The following is a 20214-nucleotide window of genomic DNA, read 5'->3' on the forward strand; positions in this document are numbered from 1 at the left end:
TCTATATTACCTAGGGACAGAAGTGCAGGGTATGGGTTTCAGCATGGCATAATGCATAACTGCAAACAGGCAGTTGCACTACAAGTAGATTCCTAAGATTATTATGATTAATTGGAGAGGAAAATATTTTTTTTTTTCTTCCCCAGAAGATTGTTTTTCCCAGAATTGTGTGAAGTGGCCTGTATTTTGGCCAAATAAATGTAACTGGCTTGACGGTGCTAAAGTCTGCAGTCAGCATTGTCTTCTTTGCCAGTGACATTACCTTTCCAAAGAAAAAGAAATATCACTTCCATAAAAATGTAGGTTTTTAAAAATGCAACTTTTGTCTTAATAAAGTGACTTGCTGGCTTGCTAATAAAGCCCCAAAGAGTATTTATCGTTTCCCCTTCTCTCTTTCCCCCTACCCCTTTTCTGCAAAGCCTGTGAGTTGGCCCTTTCAGCCACCATAGCTGCCCTTCTGAATTCCTTGGTATTCTTGACAGCTTTCAGCAGTGTTGTTTAGTGATGAGCAGTACTATTCATTGTGAAGTAAAATTTTCTTCGAGAGGTCTGGCTTTCTTGATGCCCATCTTCCCTTGTGATGGGAGTACTTGGGTTACTGTTAGAGCTGGGACTTGCCATGTTGGTGTTAGTATGGCAACCAAATTAATTCTTAAGAATAGCCCGTGCTTCCATAGGACTCAAGTGTGGTAGATGAAATAGGATATAAATCAGAGCAAACTTTAGTGTAGTACTCTCAGTCATATTTGAGTACAGTGAAGTAGATCCTGGGGTTTTTAATGTGAACAGCAGTCACATAAAGAAAAGGAAAGTTTTCTATGGTCAAAACAACTAGATATACAGAGGGTGGTATGCTGCTGTCTAATAGTCTTACAGTGATTTGTCTAATTTATTTGCAAAAGATACGTCTGGTTATATACTAGCATTTAAAAAAAAACCCTGCATTTTCTTTAAAGAAAAATATATTCGCTATATACAAGGTCAAGCATACTACCAACTACTCTTATGAGAAGCTTTTAATAGGAAACTGAACAATCATTTGTCAATGTTTAGGTTCGTCTATTTCATGTCTGTCTTTTCTGTGAGATGGTATCTCAGTTACTCCTGACTCTTCTAAAATGTGTTTGGCATGCCAGCATGTTTATTAAAAGGCTTAATTATTCTTTCTTCTGAAATATACTCTACTTGCTTGTTTCTAATCCTTGAACCAATCTCTTCTTCCTTTAATATAAAACCACTTAAATTACTATCTAGATTATTAGCTCAAATTCTTATGACATAAGATACCTTCTAAACAGAAATCTCATTTAGAACCAGATTAAAAACACGTGCTTGTAGTTTGGGCATTGGTTTTCAAACTGAGAAGGTCTGAACAAGTAGAAAGTCATTGGATAGAAGAACTGGTCTGGTTCTGACTTGTGATACTGTCCTTGTATCAGGTTTTGGCCTCAGTTATTTTGATTTTCTATCACCAGGGTCCTCCAGGTCCTCCAGGTTTACCTGGTCCATCAGGAAAGAGAGGTCCTCGGGTGAGTAACACAGCTGTGTTCTTCTGTAGGTTTAGGCAAGCCACCAGTAATCAAACTGCAGTTTGCATAATTTTGTTTTTCTCAACTTTATTCCTGTGCTTGGTTATTATGAAAGTGTATAATTTTTAACATTTGACAGCTGTGTTAAAGTAAGGCGAAGCAAACAGGTTGGTGGGTTTTTTTTGCTACAAGCCTCCAGCATAGTTAATTCCATAAATGGGTGCGTACACAGAGCATTCTTACATTTGTACCTAGCTTTTGCTGCTTGCAGTATTAACTTTTAATTTTTCCATGCTGCTCCCATCTGCTGCCATCTAAGGTCATGTTAATTTGTTTTTGGACTGAGGAGGCGTGAGCAATGCATGCCATGGCCACAGAGGAGCAGGTGGTGGATACAAAATTAACCACTGCAAGACAGAAAGGGGAAAAAAAAAAAAAACCACTCCCCACAATCTTAGTCTCTTTTGTTATTCATCTTGATAAAAGGGGTGATAGATATCTGAGTAGTTTGCCCAAGAAATGAGCTAAAGTAGCACATGATTTGTTTTGTGTGATTTGGCACACCCCAGCATGAACAGGGCTGGTAGCCTTGCCAGCGGTCAGAGCAGAGGCTTTGCCACAGTGAGCAGAAACCTCTGCCCCAGCTGCCAAGAGCATGGGAGAAGCCTGTGCCACTGCAAGGACTAATTGATGGGACTAAAGAGGGCAAATCTGTGTTTGCACAAATATTTTGTTGTATACAAAAAAAAAAAAAAAAAAAAAAAAATGCTTGATGAATCCCTCAGGTCATGGTTGATTCTGGGGGAAAGGGCAGCTGGAGGGAGCAGTCGAGGATTTGTTGTGTGGATGATTTTGGGACATGTTTTTGTGGGATGTAAGTGGTTATGGCTGGAGTGCACTCATATGGGCAAATCACAAGTGGGAGATAAGGGAGTAGTTTATATGAAGGCTCAGCAGATGCGTGGGAGGAGTTTTGACTCAGCCTTTGAGGAACGTTTAAACAAGCTGCTGCTCAAGCATGTTGAACATCCTGTGCTTGTCTGACTGGGTAGAAAAGTGCACTGGTCAAAGGGTGCACTAGCCAAAAAAATGATGCTTTAGAACAGTTGGAGTCAAGGGAGCAGACAAGACACATTTAAAATATAAAATGAAAAGCATTCCCTCAAATCTGTATCTTCCCAACTTCTTGAATCCTTTTTTCAAATTATCCTTCTATGTAACAGCTGACAATTCCTACAACTCAACTTTTTATGTTGCATAGTGCCTCTGTCAAGGCTATGTCTGGTATCAGAGGCAAGATCCCACATACCCAAGTAGATACTCATGGTTGGGAAGTTATCTTTGGTTTAGAGGAGTCTGCCCATATGTTCAAAGCCATGCCTGCTGGTGAGATCTCCCTTGCTCAATTGTTGTTTTTGGTTTTTTTTTTTTTTTTTTTCTGCAGGTCTTTTTTTTTTTTTTTTTTTTTTAAGATATAGAATACTTAAGAGCACCATACTCTGCTATGTGAGTTTCCTAGATTAATTTTTGAGTAGGTCATGCGAAGAGATGGCTTACAGCAAGGTGCCTGTAAAAATATGTAAGAAGTCAAGATCAGTATTTGCCAGTAGTTCTGAGTTTAATATACATATTTATGTCGACCAAGAAACTCAAAAAACACATAAAACCCTGTTGATGCAAAGTTCATGTCCATATCTACCAGTCTGCTTTGTGACTTCTGTCTTCCTTCATGTGAGCTGTCATTTGTGATCCTGAAATATGACTCAGGGTGTTGGAGGGAAGCAGCACAGCATGGAACTACATTGCCTGGGCCTTCTTCAGGCTCTCCTGGGTGTTGGTCCAGGTCCTGACAGAGATTCACATGGGTTGGACACTTTGTGCATAGTATCAATACTTGATTAATGGTTAGACATTTCTAACCATAAAAACGGATTTTGATCTATGTAATTCTGGGGTGATGTCCACATCTGGCTGTTAAGTTTTTGCAAGTGTCCTGGCTTATTCTGAGGTTCTCCATAATGAAATTTCAACAATTTCAGAATTAGTCATTGGTGAGAAGAAATTCCTCTGATGCCTTTCAGTTTGTGTGGGTACTTTTGCACCTCTGTGTTGCAGTACTGTGCCCTAAGATGATAACACTGCAAGCAGCAAAAGCTAGGAGCCTCTTCAGTACTGCAGCTAGGTTGGCACTTGCTACTTGTTTCCTTTCTCCTAAATCCCTGAGAGCACCTCCAGAGTTGCCAGTGTGCAAATTAATCTCTCAAACAGCACAAGGGATTAGCATTTCTGTGGAGTTAGGTCGACACTGTCATTAGTGAGATGGAGCACTTGATATGGCTTTCAGTGTTACTGCAAGGCATAATCAGTAAATTCAGCCTTATGTGAGGGAAAAACAAACACTGAGTATATCTGTTGTTAGACCACCAAATATGAGAAAGCTGAAAAAGATTCTTATTATTTTGTGTATTTGGAATTAATAGTTTGGGTGGCATTTTTGCCTTAGAGAATTCAACAAAGACTTTGTTGCTGACTTACCAGGGATAGGTTTTTCACCAGTTTAGTCTTTCAGTGTTTGGAAGATGAATAGTTGTTGACAGTTATTGCAACAAGTATTTTCCCTAATGTGTAGTTTGTCAAGAAGTGAAGATTGCTGAGTATGTTGCAGGAACAGACACTCATCCTGGAAGGCATAGATAGTCCTGATTAGCCTGTTCTGTTCCTGGAATGCTCTAAGGCCAACTCTTCTAGTAACAAGCCCATTTTCCACACTGGCTGTAGGAGAATCCAGTTGGTGAAGGGTTTCTGTCTGTGATTTGTTTAGAGAAGGTGGAGTATGTTGCTTTGAGTCATCTTTGAAGTCAGTGTGAACTGATCCACTCGCCTGTCTTTACAATGTATGGCTTAGTACCTCAGAATCTGATCTTTCTGATTTTATCCCATCCCTCTAAGTTTTGTGGCTGGAGAGCAACATTGTAGTGACTGTGTACCAAATACCCATTAAGAATTACTTGGGAAGACAACAGAAACTGAGATTTTTAAAAGAAAGGGAAAGACTTAATTTCACTTTTAATTTTTAAGGAAGATGTATATATTTTATTTCCTGAGAATCCTTTGAAAGTCCCAACCAGTGCTTCTAAAAATAATAATGGTGCAATAAAATGATTCTCTGCAAACTGTTCACACTTGTTCAGTGTAGTGCTGAATAATTCCACTCCTTTTTTTTGTTCACTTTGTTTTTCTCCCTAGGGTATTCCAGGACCACATGGTAATCCAGGTTTGCCGGGATTGCCAGGCCCGAAGGTGAGTTAATTTATCCATGTTGCCATGTAAACATATTAACTTCTTAATGACTTTTTTGAATCTCCTGAAGTGCTTCCTGTAATAGAAGCAATTAGCCTTCTTTGTTTTACAGATGGAGACTGTTACTATAAACATATTTTAGTTAAATATTGAGCTTCAAATCCAAGCAAAAATAGCAATTAATTCAGGGGAAGAACCACTGTGTGTGTGCGGAGTGAAGACTTGGAAAATGTTACCCATGCAAGTAGTCTGTACTTCCTAAAACTGTACTTCCTAAAACAATTCCTGTAAATAAACTTGGTCTCTTTGATAAACTGGAATTTAAGAGAAAATAAACATTTAATTGCTGTAACTTTTTACATTGCCTTTGTTTTTGTTTGTGTTTGGTTTTTTTTAAAGGAAGAAAAATAGACTCATTCTCTAGAGGTTCCTCTTTTGTCAATGCCCAACTTTTGATATTTAAATATTCTACTATTTCAGTCATTATCACTTTATTAATATGCTAATTTAATTTTCTGAAGATTTATGGATGTGATATTTAAAAACAAAAGACAAAATACTAGACTGGGAGCACAAATTAAACCCTTCAAACCTGTGTAACATAGGCCCTTTAAATAGATTTGACAGATTTGTGCAGTTGCGGAATGCCTTCAACTCGTATTTGGTTTGAACAATTTGATAGATATGTTAGGAAAAAAACAGCAGCAATCATGATTTGTTTTGGTACGATTCCTAATGACAGGAATCTGACCTGTCATGACAGGTGTTAAACTGCTTCAGGACATAAAAAGAAATTTAATAAGCTTTCAGTGTCAAACACTTTAAAACCAAGTGACTTTATTTTGTGTGTGTGTGTGCTTTTGTTATTATCTACTTCTGTAGGAACAGTTAAACTCTGAGATTAAGAATTAATTTTTACCATATTTATGCTGTCTGTGTAAAGGAATGCACACTACATGTGTGTAGTGGAATACATCACTAGGAAAATAATTGTAACTGATTAGTCCTAGGATTTGTTTAATAATGTATTTTCCCCTCCACTGGATCTTAATTCTGATCAGTTCTGTGGATGTCTCCATGATTTTAAGAATAGAAGGGATTGTGTGTGTATGTACCTATTACATATGTAGTAGTAGCTGTTTAGTGATCTCTTTCATTTCTGTTAGACTGTAAAATATCCTTTCAGTACAAGTATCTTCTGAAACATTTTTCTTTAAATAATAATTAGCCAGGTGCTCACCGAGTTTTTGATTATGAATATCCAGTTGAGCCAGACTGTCTGTGTAAGCTGAAACGGAACACACTCATTTGATCTTGAAGCGTTGCAGACAAGTAACAACAATTTTATGTCAGTAAATTAATGCAGAAATTTTTTTTTCTGCCTTTGAGATGCATATGTTTTTTTTCCTCTTGTGCTTAAGCATCCTTTATGCACTCACTTTTGAAGCGTGGGACGTAATACACTTATAGTGTCCAGCCCTGAGCATGTGCTACCAGTTTGAACTGAGAGCTGATGTCCTGCCATTTAATTCCTGATAAACAGTATTTTTAAAGTAATTTAAAAGTATTCATGAGGTTTGGCTGTACTCCTGGCTTTCTAAAAAATGGGTTAGTTAAGAAAATCTGGTTTGTGGATTCTGGCACTGTTCTAATGACATGTAATGTTACATAGATTGAATAATGAAGTGCATTGTTTTATCCTCACATCTTGACCTATGGTGACAGGTTGATCCCCAACTGAGAGCCATGCATAAAAATGTCTGTTTGGTTTTTAAAGTAAAAATAATGAGGAATTAATTGTGCTTATAAGGGAAAGGAAAGATGATGGGTAAGTTTTTAACTAGCCGAGAGCTGATCACAGCTTTATTACAACTCTCACTATAATATGCCTGTGATGGAAAATGGAAGCAGAAGAGAGACTGGACTTGTTCAAGGAATATAGCTGTTTGCCTTCCAAAATGTAGATCAGCTGGAAAATATTCAGATAACTCCTGCTGTGCTGAAGAACTGTTTGCCGTGACTCGACACATCAATTTAACACAAAATATTAATTTTGCCATATTTCCAGTCTTTATTTAGTGTTCAGCAAGCTTAATTTCGCAAGTGGCCACACATGTACAAATCTGAAGTGCAGAGGGAAGGAAAACCCCTGGTCTGCAGTACTGTACGTAAGAGTGTGGAGCCCCGTAGCATGTGAAGTGACAGCCCTGTACGTTTCAGAGGTGAAACGGCTGCCCACCAGGAGCCTTCCTCTGCTGGTCTGGTACACCCCTCTGAGCACCCAGTGTTGCCCCTGACAGTGGGATTGTCCTGGCAGTCTTTCAACAGCTGTTTTTCCCAACTTTGGTTGTCTTATAATGAAGGTCATGTATCATCCTTAACCTAGCATAGCTGTGGGATAGCTTTAATAATAAAATTCATTTCCTTGGCTACATTGAATGTATTTTTGAGTGAGAAGGGTAGATCTTGATGCTTGTTAGTAGCAGTTGGTGTTACTCTCCAGATTTGAAATCAAAAGCACTGTTGCAGCCTGTGCCAGTTACGTGAACAGGTCAATTAAATGTTACTCTGTCTTTTGCAAGCAGCTTTTAGTACTAATTAGACCAAGGGGTTCCCCATTTCCTCCTCAATTACTGTATTTTTGGTTATGAGTGTGTGAATGCGGTTTCAGCCAATGCTCTGGGAACTGCTCAGTGTGAAGCAGTTCATCCAGGGCTGTCTCAGCAGGTGCCATTCGCTGCAGTGCATTTGACCCTGAGGGGTGTGGGTTTGTGGAGGCAGAGCTGTCTGTAGCCAACAGCTCTGTACGGCTCACTGCCAGGCCGAGCTGGCCCTGACCAGCTCATGGCATGCCCCAGGACAATGCCTGGTGCTTCATGTGGTGGTGGGCTCCAGCAGCAGGGTTTTGGAAAAGGAGATGGTGTGGCAGCGTCTTTTCCCCTCTCCGTGTCCTAGTCTTGCATGTGGACAGTAATTCCTGGCCAAGAGTGATAAGCTGTCTCATCTGCTAGGAAGTAATTTGTGACTGAGCAGAGGCTTTTGCTGCATGTTTGCAGTTTACCAGCCATGATGTCTGTGCTGTGTGGGGTATGTACTGAGCGTGAGGAAGCCTGGACACGTTTATCATCAATGCAGTAATAACAGCCCAACAATCTGGCACGGTGTTTGGGGAATAGGTGGTGGCCTGAAGTGGTGGAGACATGGGGAGAGCCTTTCAGTTGTGGTGTGTGCTGTGATCCTGCTCAGATTTACCAGTAACATCTGCTGACAAAAGTTTTATGACATTATGAAATTTGGAGAATGCAATCTCATTTTGATGTGAGCTCACACTATTACATTTGTTATAGCTCTTTATTGAAAAAGGTATGAGAAAAAAATAAGTCCTGTAATTGGAAGTGCATTTTATATGAATATTCCCACTCCTCTTGCTATAACGGTTGAAAATATTTCCAAATATACTTTTGAAAACTCTCTTCCCAGATGATATTAATGAGCTTGATTTCTTTGCAACAGGGCCCTAAAGGAGACCCAGGATTCTCTCCAGGACAAGCAAAACGTGGAGAAAAGGTAATACGTTATAATTATAGGAAAATGTTTTATCTGTCCGACTTTTTTATGAGGTCTTATTTAATACTTAGAAAAGCTGTAACAGCACACTGCTTTGTATTTATTATGACATTGGTATGTTTTGACAATTACATGAGACAGACCAGTGCAGATACAGGTCTTATAATCAACCAAAGACAAAAAATTGTATTTGAAGCTGAAACTTAAATTATATATTTGATTTCATTTATAAAAATAAAATTAAAAATTAAAATTAAAAGTACTTTTAGAACAATGAAACTGAATTGTGTTCACACCACCTTAAAAAGTGCAGACTCCAGTTTTCTTTAGTACCTTGCGTTGTTCCATAAAGTTATATAAGGCAGAATTTGGTGATGACAAGTGGACACGTTGTCGTATGTCGTGTTGTATTTAATCACTTTTTAACAGAGTCTTGATGCTAAGATTTGTCCTTTCTTTTCAGTGGCTTTTCTTGCTAGTTCCTCCTAAGCTCCTTTAGCCAAGCTAGTGGTTGCTCTTACTGCCCAAAATATTTGACTATAAGTATTTTAAATGGTTCTTCATAGAAGTTGTAGGCTTGAAGGCTTGCAATAATTAGTTTGTGAATCTGCTGACTATATACGGAACTTTAAAATCAGTGTGATGATATTAAAACTGTAATTGCGTGTTTGCATTATAACGTGTTAACCTACTTTGTATCTTTTAGAATATCTTGGGTTTAAGCTAAGTTTTATTAAGAGGGTTTGCCAGTAGTTTAGTTGTGGAACATTTGTGCTAAGTAGAAAACACAGTAGGAGTTGTGGAGCTCTCTCTGTAATGAAGCAAGCATTAGTAAATGCTTGCTAATCGCACCTCAGTACAGGAGAGTCATCGAGGTGCTGGATTGGTTCAGAGAAGGGCAACTAAGCTGGTGAAGGACCTAGAGTGTAAGTCTTAGGAGGAGCAGCTGAGGGAAGTGGGATTGTTTAGCCTGGAAAAAGAAGAGGCTCAAAAGAGACCTTATCACTCTCTACAGCTGCTTGAAAGGAGGTTGTAGAGAGGTGGGTGCTGATCTCTTTTTGCACATACCAAGTTATAGGACAAGAGGAGGTGGCCTCAAGTTGTGCTGGGGAAGTTTTGGTTCGATATTAGGAAAAACTTCTTCACTGGAAGGGTTATCAAGCACTGGAAGAGGCTGCCCAGGAAATTTGTTGAATCACCATCCCTGGATGTATTTGAAAGTCGGGTAGATATGGTGCTTAGGGACATGGTTTAGCAGTGGACTTGGTAGAGTTAGGTTAATGGTTGGACTTGATCATCTTAAAGGTGTTTTCTAACCTAAATGATTCTATGACTCTGTGAAATAACTATTGTTTACTAGCTGCTGATGTGTACATAACATTTTTTAACGCATACATTTTGTCCAAGCCTAAAACTCAGAAATGTATGTATTGGTTTTAAAAGGCTGCTGAGCAAAATTCAGAAATGTCTGTTAATGCAATGATAAGAAATTGAGCATCAGCTTTTGTAGAAATAGCAACATTATTTTAATCTAACCAATACAAACCAACCATAACGCTTTGATCAGATTGCTTTTGACAATCTGATCAAAGTATTATGAGCTATATGTGTCTACCTGCAAGTCGTGTTCTTTGGTGTGAGACCAAGGTGCTACAGAGCAGTCTAAAGCCCACCTACGTATGTGTATGACCTACATCTAAATACACACAGAATGCATCTATCATCCCAAAATATGGGGTTGATATGAATTTTTATAGTTCTCATTATTTTGGCTTCTGAGCTTTTCCCACAAGTCAAATTTGCTCACCCTAACTAATGGATTTGAATTTCCTCTCATGCTAACTCACTTCCAGGATATGTTCTTTGTCTCACTGAATTTGGATACTAATCTTGGAAGAGTAAGTCTCTTTGTTGTTCATCCTGAGCAAGGAAAAAAGAATGGGAACACGCTTTTCTCTGCCAGCATCTGCAAAAACCCTAAAGAAATTGCATCTTTTTCTAACTCCCTAGATTTGAGGTGCTCTAGTGCTCGTTCACATATACTGTCATGTAGTTGCAAAGTTTAAAGAACTTGAATGAGAATAGCCATATGCCACCATAACACTTTTGTCTGTATGCATCTTTCATGTTGCCTTTTACACAGATTAGTTTTTATGCCATGTTTTATGCAGCATGTACCATAATGGTGTCCCGATTCCTCAGAAAGTATTGTTGGTATAATGTTCACACAAACCATAAAAAGTCATATTTAAATATTTATGTTAATTTGAAGTGAAACCACTCCCTTCTGAGGGAAGGGCTACCTCAAGAGTTGTACAGCTTCCTCACTCCCATTTATGTTAGTTAAATGTTGTGAGTTTATGAACTAAGTCTGCTTCAGCCATAATGTGCCCATGCTGTATGATACAGGAGCATGCAGGTTGCACCAGCTGGTTGCAGGACCTGTTGCCTTTTCAATTTTCCTACTTCAAGAAGAAGAAATCTGCATCTGATTAAACAACAGTAGCTTTTCATAACTAATGTCCAAGAGGGCAGTGAAGATACAAAGTCCTACATTTTTATAGTCCTGTGTGAAGTTCCAATGAAACATGACGACTCTGGATTTTTTTTGTTGTACAGGGTGACCCAGGCCCCATAGGCTTTCCAGGACCACCTGGGATCAAAGGCCAAAAGGTAAGATTCTGTTTTCTTTTTTGTTTAACCTTCCCTGGCTCAAATCAGTGGCCATCACGTGGATATCTGGTGATTGGCAACATATGGCAACAGAAGGACTTTAAGTTTGCTGTTGGTAATGTGACTGTCTACTGTGTCTGGCTCTAGGGCCAATGGTGGAAAACCTTCCCCCAAGTGAGATCATTGCAACAGAATGTAAATCATAGCTGCTTAGGTTGATGTTCTTCAAAAGGCATGGCATGCCCCTGCTCGAATGGAATGGTGTTAGGATGATCGGCTTCCCAGTTGTCAGTGATAGTTTCTTTAAGTTCTTCTATATTGTGTATTTTGTGGTATGGAAAAAGCTTCACGAGATCATGTACTCAGTATTTCTGCACTGAATTATTTGCTTTTTATCCAAACTTGTGCCAGAATTGCTAAAATAGAACTCAGGTGGTATAAGTTCCAATTCTGAATGCTGCATAGTATGATTCTTCTTAATATGTGACGTCAGGTGCCACACCTGGCAGAAATGTATCCAAATAATGTCTGTCCTATGTATGTATACAGGCACAAATAAAGCAGATAGGTAGTTTTGGGACTGGTGACAAGCTGGTGAGGTGGCAAAAATCAGCAAAAAAGCTGAGAGATGAATACTATTAAACACGGTTCCTTGCAGAAGATAGTTTGGTGTTGCAAGTATAATAGAAAATCATGGAGAGCAGATATCACAGCAGAATTTTGGAGTAGTATGTGTAACACTAATGGCAACTGTAAAGTGTCCATCAAAAGGAGGGAATGAATTGTTAGAAAGGTAGGCCCTGGTATTTCTGTCCCTGATTTTTGACGTATAGGGAAGGAATATTAATTAAATCCTTTCCTGCTATTGAATCTAAAGAAAAACGGCATTGCAACAACATTTATACACAGAACATAGTAAAAGGGTGTCGAGAAAAGGAAGCTATCACTGAATTAGCACCAGGAGGAATGTGGAAATTTGTTTTGCCAAACATGTGGTCCACAGTTCTATGAACTGAGGAAATGTATAGCTGTGACAGGAATCTGCATCCCCTCTGCTGAGAGCTAACCTGTAAAAGCCTGGATGCTGATAGCTTTTGTCACTGCTGATGTTGGGCTACCTTGAGATTCCCCAAGTGGTGTTGTTTCTTTGTTTATCAGGTTTATAGTTTCGCTGCAAAAACCAAGTAGGTTTTGTCCTAAAAGGTTTCAAGATGGGAAGCAGCTGTCACTTGTTCTGGATTACAAGATGACATTTAGAGGCAAGGAAATTAAAATCTTATGGCCACCATGCTCTCTTCCTGCCACAAGAATTCATTCCTTATCTGAGGGTTAAAGATTCTGTGGAGAATCATGCTCACTTAATCAGTGGAATTTTTTTTCTGTTTCCATGTCATATACATCAGATGCTAACTAGAACCAGTTTAATATAACTTCTACCTGACTCAGAATGTAGAAACACCAGCTTTTGAACAGCACATCTGTAAATGGTTAAAAGTATTTCACACTTCATTTTTTTTCATTATAAGCACACAATGTATAGTATTTTCAATACTCGATCTTTCATTATTGCTTTTCAGTATATGCAAATAGGTAAACATGTTGTTAGCTCATTATCTCAGAAGTTATTTTCAAATTAATGTGCACACAAGTGAAGGAAACCAGCTGTAAGAAAAAACAGCAGAAAAATCGAGTACTTCCATTTTTATTTTGTACACCAGTACTATTGGGAATTGCTATAACATTGAGTCAATAACATATTTCTGATATTCTTTTGCATCCAGGTAAAAAGGGAGTTATAAAATCCTACATATGCATTAATGGTGTCCCAAACTCTATTTGATTTTGACAGTAGGCTTTTGTTGAATGAGTAGTTTCTAAACAGTGAGATATTTGATAGCAAAGAAAAACTCTTAGCTCTTCTAGATATTTTCAATATTGTAATACAAATCTATGTTCATTTCATGGCAATTACTGTTTTTTTCACATTGACTTTTGTCCATGTTTCCTGAAAGGCAAAGAAAAGTGAGGGTTTTTTCCTTATGGAATTTATTATCCATTTCCCACCAACTGGACTGGTGGCTTTGGAGGACTGAAGCAGAGGGTGGGCTGCAATGCCTGCTGACCTGGGCAGGATGGCCCCAGGCCAAGATGGCTGTGGTGGAGATGGTTTAACAACTTTTGTCATCAGAATTTGCCCGATTCTGAACTTCCTGTGCAATGTTATTTGGTGCTGATACAAAAACGTGTTGTGGAAGTTTGAGGCAAGTGTTCATACTGTTTTCTTTTTTTTTTTTTTTTTAGACAATAATGACTTTGAGAAGCCATATTCCATGTGCTTTTGGCTCTAATTTTTTCTGAATACCCAAGATAAGGTCAGGAGAGTTTCCTGGAAAAATTCATTTTACCCTCCCCAAGAAAGTTTGAAGCCTTGCAATAGAACAGCACTAGTAAACTACTGTTTTGAGTTAGAGCTGTAACATGATGTGTTTCTTTTTATAGAGCTAAGAATCTATGGGGTTTTTTTTAGTCAGATAGTAAAATGAATGTATGTTAATAATCAGGACTCTGGGAACAAGTTATTATGACTGACTATTTTTCATTATATGCCATGTATCAGAGTATGCGTCCTTGTGACTGCATATAAAATACGACATATTTCTCATGCCTGTAACACACTATAAAAAGCAAAGTTTTGCTTGGGGTAGAGCTCCATATTTGTGCTAGCATTGGAACAGAGAATCGTATGGTTATGAAGAGTTTAGTGGCTTGTTTCTCTCACGCATCTTTTGAAGTATCTGGAACTGTTTTGACAGGACCATCTTTAAATCGGTACTCAAAACTTCCCTTGTATCAGTCCAGAGACTGTCCCCAAAAAGGACCTACTTCACTGTACAGACAGGCAAGTACTTGCCTCTTCTAGCCAGGGTCCCGGGGGTTAGATTGTCAGCCAAAGGACAGTACTCCTGGACATTAACTTGCCTGGGATCATGACAGTCCATTAGGATGGCTGCAGTGCCTGTGTGGTTGCATGTACTTTATAATGACATTGGAAAAGATTTTTAAAAAGACAGGCTACATTTTTTGGGGGTAGCTTTATTCCTTGTCTAATATGTGTATAACAGTAAAATACAGGAATCTGTGTATATAAAATCCTGATAAAATTCACATAGTACAGTGTAATATGCTAAGATGTTGAAGGAAAAAACTTGGTTGCAACCTGAGAAGGGTTCTGTATTTCCTTTTGTCTTGACTTTTGCATCCTATAAACGGTAACACAGATAAATTTCAAAGCAGCACCTGTGGTGATGTCAATGTTAGGATACCAAACGTCTCAAATTGCTTCTCTGAGAAAGTGCATTTTTCCTTGAGCAGGAGGAAGCTTCAGCTTTCTGAGATAAATTCCTTTACTGAATTGGATGGAGAGAAGGTCCATCTTCTATATATACAGTTTGTTGGTTTTTTGGTTTTTTTTTTTTTTTTTCTAATTTAAATTATATTCCTATTCCTTAGGGCATTTACCCTAAGAGATGCTAGGTGAAATGTGTCTTAGCTTTGTTAATAAATAGCAGCAAACAAGACAGAATGGCGCTATGAGGAAAACAAACGAAACAACAAACAAAAAAACCCGAGACAACAAAAAACATTTGCCAATGCAGAAGTTTTTCAAAACTAGATGCCATGTGGTGACAACGTGGAGCTGATAAGTAAGCACATGGAAGTCTGTCTATATGCTAGTCTTACCCCATGCCCAGAAATACTTCTTTTCCAGACTTTTCAAAAACTAATATCTCCTTGTAACTTGATGGTTGTAGCCTTAGGTATAACACTGCACCTACTGACTTTTAGAGGTTACAGAAACTTCTTGGCTTTCTAGCAAGGTTACCAGTGTTATGCCAGATGTATTTTAATAACAAATGCATAGACATTTTAATAAAATGCAGTGGTCACCAGTAAGATGGGGAGACTTGGCTTGAACAGTCCTTGTTGTGAAACATCTACATTTCGCTATATACAGACTTCACTCAGTCTGGGTCCCACTGTGCTAGACATATGGTAGAAGTCAAGGCACTTAAAACTTGCTATGAAGTCTATTCTGAGTCGTATTGGTGGTAAAGATTTTTCTTTCACACAGAACAAAGTGTTCTTGCAACTTGCTGTGTTTTCTGTAATGTGCTTGAAGTCTGTATTGCTATAATTGGAAGCTTCAAACCCTTTTCTTCCACACTGAACTTTTAATTTGGAACATGAATCTTCATTAAAAATTGGGAGGTATTTAATTCTACAAATCTGTGCATGTGAACTTATATTCTTCTCATTTACTTTCATCTCAGCTCAGAGCAAACTAGGTTTTACTTACATGAGTATGTCTGAAAACATGAACCCAAGCTCATAAAAAAACTAAGAATTTTAAGAAGATTAGCTGTCATAGGAAAGGAAACCCCAATGTGAAAACTCTCTACTTGGAATAATATTCATTTTAGCATAGTTTAGCTTCATTTCCAACCAGTATTAAGTGAGTTAAAATTAACTAAGGCTCTGTTAACTCTGAATAAGAATATTGGCCTACTACTCTAAAGTATGAGTTCAGAGTGGTTTTCCTCTGGCAGAGGCAAGGTGCTGTTGTGTAGAAACATGCGCACCAGTAATCAATCCTCCTTCATCTCAGTTCCTTGTGCGCCTTTTTTGAGACTGTCCATGCAGGTGTTCATCATCTAAACTGACCCACTTTGAAACTAAACTGTGATAAACTTATATTTGAGTGTTTCTGTGTACAGCGACATTTGCTTTCCTTTTCTTGTTGTACTGAAATAATAAACTACTGAGATATCTCTTCTAGCAACACCTATTTAGTTGATCACATAAGCATAGAGAGGATGAAATTCTGAAATGAGCAAAATTAATTAAATACAGAGTAGGGACTGTAAAAAAACTAGAAGGCTTTCTGAGTCCCATTTTGAAAATTTGACAGATGAGTTACTGGCTTATGCTGGCATATTTAGTTCTGCATTAGTTATTCAATTAAAAATTTTGGTTTAGGCATGCATTAATATAGTAAATCATGGTATTTTATATTAACTGGTTTGTCCAAGATCAGCTCCTGGCTACCTGTATTATATATTTTTATTGGTTTTTTTTCCTTCCAACAGTAATGGAGACCCGCCTCCTTAGATTCAAGATAACATATATCAGTTATTTAGAGTTCAGCTACAGGAGAGGACTGAAGCCAGAATACATTATAATTGTGCAAATTGGTAATGCCATGTGTGATTAGCAAAATGAAAGGACACCTGCTGTGTTGGGTTTTGAGAAAATGAGGCCTTTAGGTTTCTCAGTGAGTACACCTCTTTTGGATCAATATTCCTCAGGCAAGCCTATGATAGCAAAGTTGCACATGTTCAAGCTTCATGGATCTCATTATCTTCTATGATATAAATTATCATCAAGCAAAATCATTCCGTTTTCTCATTTTGTATATGATGATATAATTAATTTCATGCAGAAATATTCTTGTGGTCATGCAGAAGCTTATCCAAAACTTTGGGATACCTGATCTGCTGAAATCAGCTGCAGAATTCTTTCTTATTACAGTGGGTTTTAAGTCTCTAGTGAATAATGAGTATCATCATGCCACAAGGCAGCCAGATGTTTGACATCAGCCAAGACACTCCCGCTACTCCGTCAATGTCTTTGAGGCCAATGTTATGATAGATTTCTATCCAAAATAGGGATTGTTTTGGTCTTTCTCTTTCAAGCTGCAGCTTTTGGAACTTCTGTATTCCCAGTACCTCTTGCAAGGGATGTGGAGACCAGACACTTGGCTTCTGCATCAATCATGCAACTGTTACAGACTCTCTTTTAGGCCAGCTTGTCTGAGTATGTTTAGCACAGCATAAAGACATCCAAGAAGAAGGTTGTCCTTTCAAATGTACTGATGTGCAGATGGCAGGTTCCAGCTCTATTTTTAATTATTCTTTTTTTCTTTAAGAGCTGAAATATTCATGAAATGTTCAATGCACAGGGAGTAAAGTTTGACAGTTCTGTGCATTCTAGCACTACAGGGAAGATATAAATTCCATAATATAAGGGCTGGAATTTTTTCTATGTTAATTTTAAAAAGAGGTGTCATGTGTCCTGGATGATCTGTCTTGAGAGTGTCCTAGAATAGTCTGGGATGTCCCTCTACTTATATACAGCCAATTGCCTTGTTCAGAAAAGTCATTGTGACAAAGATTTGGAATGGGGGAATGCACTGTACCAGATCAAATTCCTCAGCAATAACCGGTGACAGCATCTCATGTACTCATTTATCTAAAAGAGTACAAGTCTGGAACTGTCCTTAAGCATGCTGATATCTTGAAATTCTCTAAACTACCATGAAGGTTTCGTCCTCTCTCTGGCTCAGCTTTCATATGAGCTGCTGAAGGTAAACCACACTAATACTGCAGACAAACAAGTTCAGATAATGTTTGGGTTTTTTTTTTTTTGATAAAGGGAGGTGGGATTAGAGTAAAAAAATAGGTCCGGTTTTCTTGTTTGACTGTATCACATATCTGTTTCTCTATCTGCAGGGTCTTAAGGGTTATTTGGGACTGCGAGGGCTGCAGGGTGAGCAGGTAAGTGATGAAAGCACAGTACAATATACTCTACAAATGAACAATTGAAGATAGAAATGAAGAATGCATAATCCAATATAAGTGTTCAGTTTAAGTCATCAGTATAAATTACTGACTGCTTAAGGAAATACTTGACAGACCTTGACCAAACATTCAGATTATTTAGAGATCAGCATGGTAAAAAAAAAGAAAGGTATAGATTAAATGGAGAAGACCAGCTTGGGTTTTTTTCAACTACCACACTGGCTTGGCAAAGGCTGATGTAAAATTCTTTGAGACACAGTTCAAATTCTCTCAAAACATCTGCTGATTTAATGTGTTTTAAATGTCCTAGCATGTAGAAAATTAAATGGTTAGTTAATACTTTTTCTCACTTCCATGCCAGTTTAAGAAGCAATCTGTATGTAAATTTGAAAGACATCCAGTTGCTGGTGTGTCTTATTACCATTAACAAGGCCCCTGATGGCAGAATATGCAGAAGCATGAGTCTGCTTTGGATGATACTGAAAGGGAAATGGTGATGGTGACAGATGATAAACACCCAAAGGGAGATGAAAACTCATGAACATCATCTGTGACTTCAGTGAATTTTATACACAAATCTTAACTGAATGAGTTAAGTGATTTTTGTCCACAGGTATTTTTCTGTGATGACTGTAATTTAGCAGTGAGATAAAGAACCAGTGGGGGAAAAAAAGAGTCATTCTTAATATAAGGAGAAGAGCATCTCGATCTTTGAATAAGTTGCAAGTGAAAAGTAATCAGTCAGTTACCATGAAGGGGAAGAAGTGAGGTTTGCATTGAAAAGTAATTCTGCTTATTATTTATGCAATCAGGTGTGTCAGTTCTTTAGAATGCAACTCATAGTCAAGAGTGAAAACTGGTGATGTGCAACTGTTTGATATTTCAGTGTTCTTATACTGGTGCTGTAAATATTTTCCTTCATTATTATCACTTACAAAACCCTCTGACATAGCTTTTAAGAGAACACTTTAGAGGAAAGTTTTATTTTGCACGTAATTCTTACTGATGATATTTTCAGGGCTGGCTGGTGAAGGTGATGAGTTAGACCAGTTAATTGTCATCTGTAGCACCTACCTGTGTGTATAGGTCTTAGAAGCTTGTGCAGCAAAGACAGGCATTCTTCTGAATTTGTGAATGCTGGTAACAAAGGAAAAGATTTAAAAGATAAGTTGTAAATGGAATTATTCTACTGCTTTTATAGTTGGGTTTTTTTTCATATACTCATATTCTGAGGTACAGCTGAGCCAAAACAGGAGACCATGGATCCTAGTTCGATGACAAGAACATCTGTCAGAAGATTAATCACTGAAGGGTGAAAGCAGGTGTCAGAATCCTCTCAATGGCAGCTCATCTAAACAAAAAATACTGCAATCACTTTTTGCATCTGCATGTCTTATTCTGCTGCCTAAGACTGCTGTTTCATCATAAATCACTTGTGAACATCTCAGAGAGGGGTCCTGGGCCCTTGCTCTGGTACACTGACATATGAGTGGGTGGAAGGGTCAGGCTGGGAGCATGTCCAATTTATAGACTTTTCTTGTTTAAAATGAGGTAGTTGAAGCTTCTTATGTCCCAGTGATGGGCCCATGGCATTTGGCACATCTCAGAAAAGTGTGGGTTTTTTCTGAAACTGAACAGTCCATGCGTAGATGTTAAGTAATAAAACAACAAAAATTACTTTTGAATTTGATGAGGAGGAAGAAGATGGAGACAAGTTCTATGCATTCATGACTAATTCAATGCTATATTGATCTGATTCTAGAAGAACAACACAAAAAGACCTTGTAAGGTCAGAAGGATGGTTCTTTAAAACATTTAACACAATTGCTAAAATACACCTAGGATGAGTGCAGTTACTTCATTATAACGACTTGTCATCTACAGTTCTCCTCAATTACTTTTTACAAACAGCATCTATGTTTTTATTATAGAATTAAGGGATGCACCATTTTATTTCACAAAACCTTATACTACTCTTCTTTTAGTCCTTTTTAAAGGATACATAACTGAAATTGATCGAGTTAGATATGATGAGTAAATTTTATGGTATGGTTGTATAGCTTGGTGTTTTGCCAATTACCAGGCCCAACAAAAATGATACCACCAGCAGGGAGATGAACCAATATGCAGACTGTATTGTAGACAGAAATGTTACTATATGAATGACCGCCGGGGGTACAAACAAGTCAACAAGCTCGTACATGATCGACGCCACCCCCAACGATCCCACAAACAACATGACCCGGCCCACAACAGGTGGTACAAACAGTGAACCGAGGAAGCCCATAGTTGGCATGGTAAACAGCCAGACCAGCAAGCTGAACACATGAGAAAAAGGTGCCCACGTGGCAACTCTCACCCGATCGACCCGCGTTCGCAGAGGCCTAAGTAGACCAGGGCCCAGCTCCAGGGAGAGTCAGGAGGTCTGCCCTGAACCAGGAAGCTCTGTGGAGTGCACTCCACAGACAGACACTCCTGACTCCCTGCCAGTGGGCCCAGCTTTTCTC

General features: G+C 38.3%; 1 protein-coding gene across 1 annotated transcript in view; it reads left to right on the top strand.

Annotated features, from left to right (window-relative positions):
- The window catches only part of COL24A1 (collagen, type XXIV, alpha 1), a gene marked incomplete at its 3' end in the record, with an annotated part of 122642 nt that overhangs the window by 18714 nt on the left and 83714 nt on the right, over window positions 1-20214 (top strand). The window contains exons 9-13 of the mRNA XM_008947170.1: window positions 1440-1529; window positions 4776-4829; window positions 8310-8396; window positions 11016-11069; window positions 17639-17683. Of these exons, the coding sequence (XP_008945418.1) occupies window positions 1440-1529; window positions 4776-4829; window positions 8310-8396; window positions 11016-11069; window positions 17639-17683 (330 nt within the window). The remainder of the gene's footprint in view (window positions 1-1439; window positions 1530-4775; window positions 4830-8309; window positions 8397-11015; window positions 11070-17638; window positions 17684-20214) is intronic.

This window comes from Merops nubicus, unplaced genomic scaffold (assembly GCF_000691845.1).
Source record: "Merops nubicus isolate BGI_N331 unplaced genomic scaffold, ASM69184v1 scaffold8809, whole genome shotgun sequence".
NCBI lineage: Eukaryota > Metazoa > Chordata > Aves > Coraciiformes > Meropidae > Merops > Merops nubicus.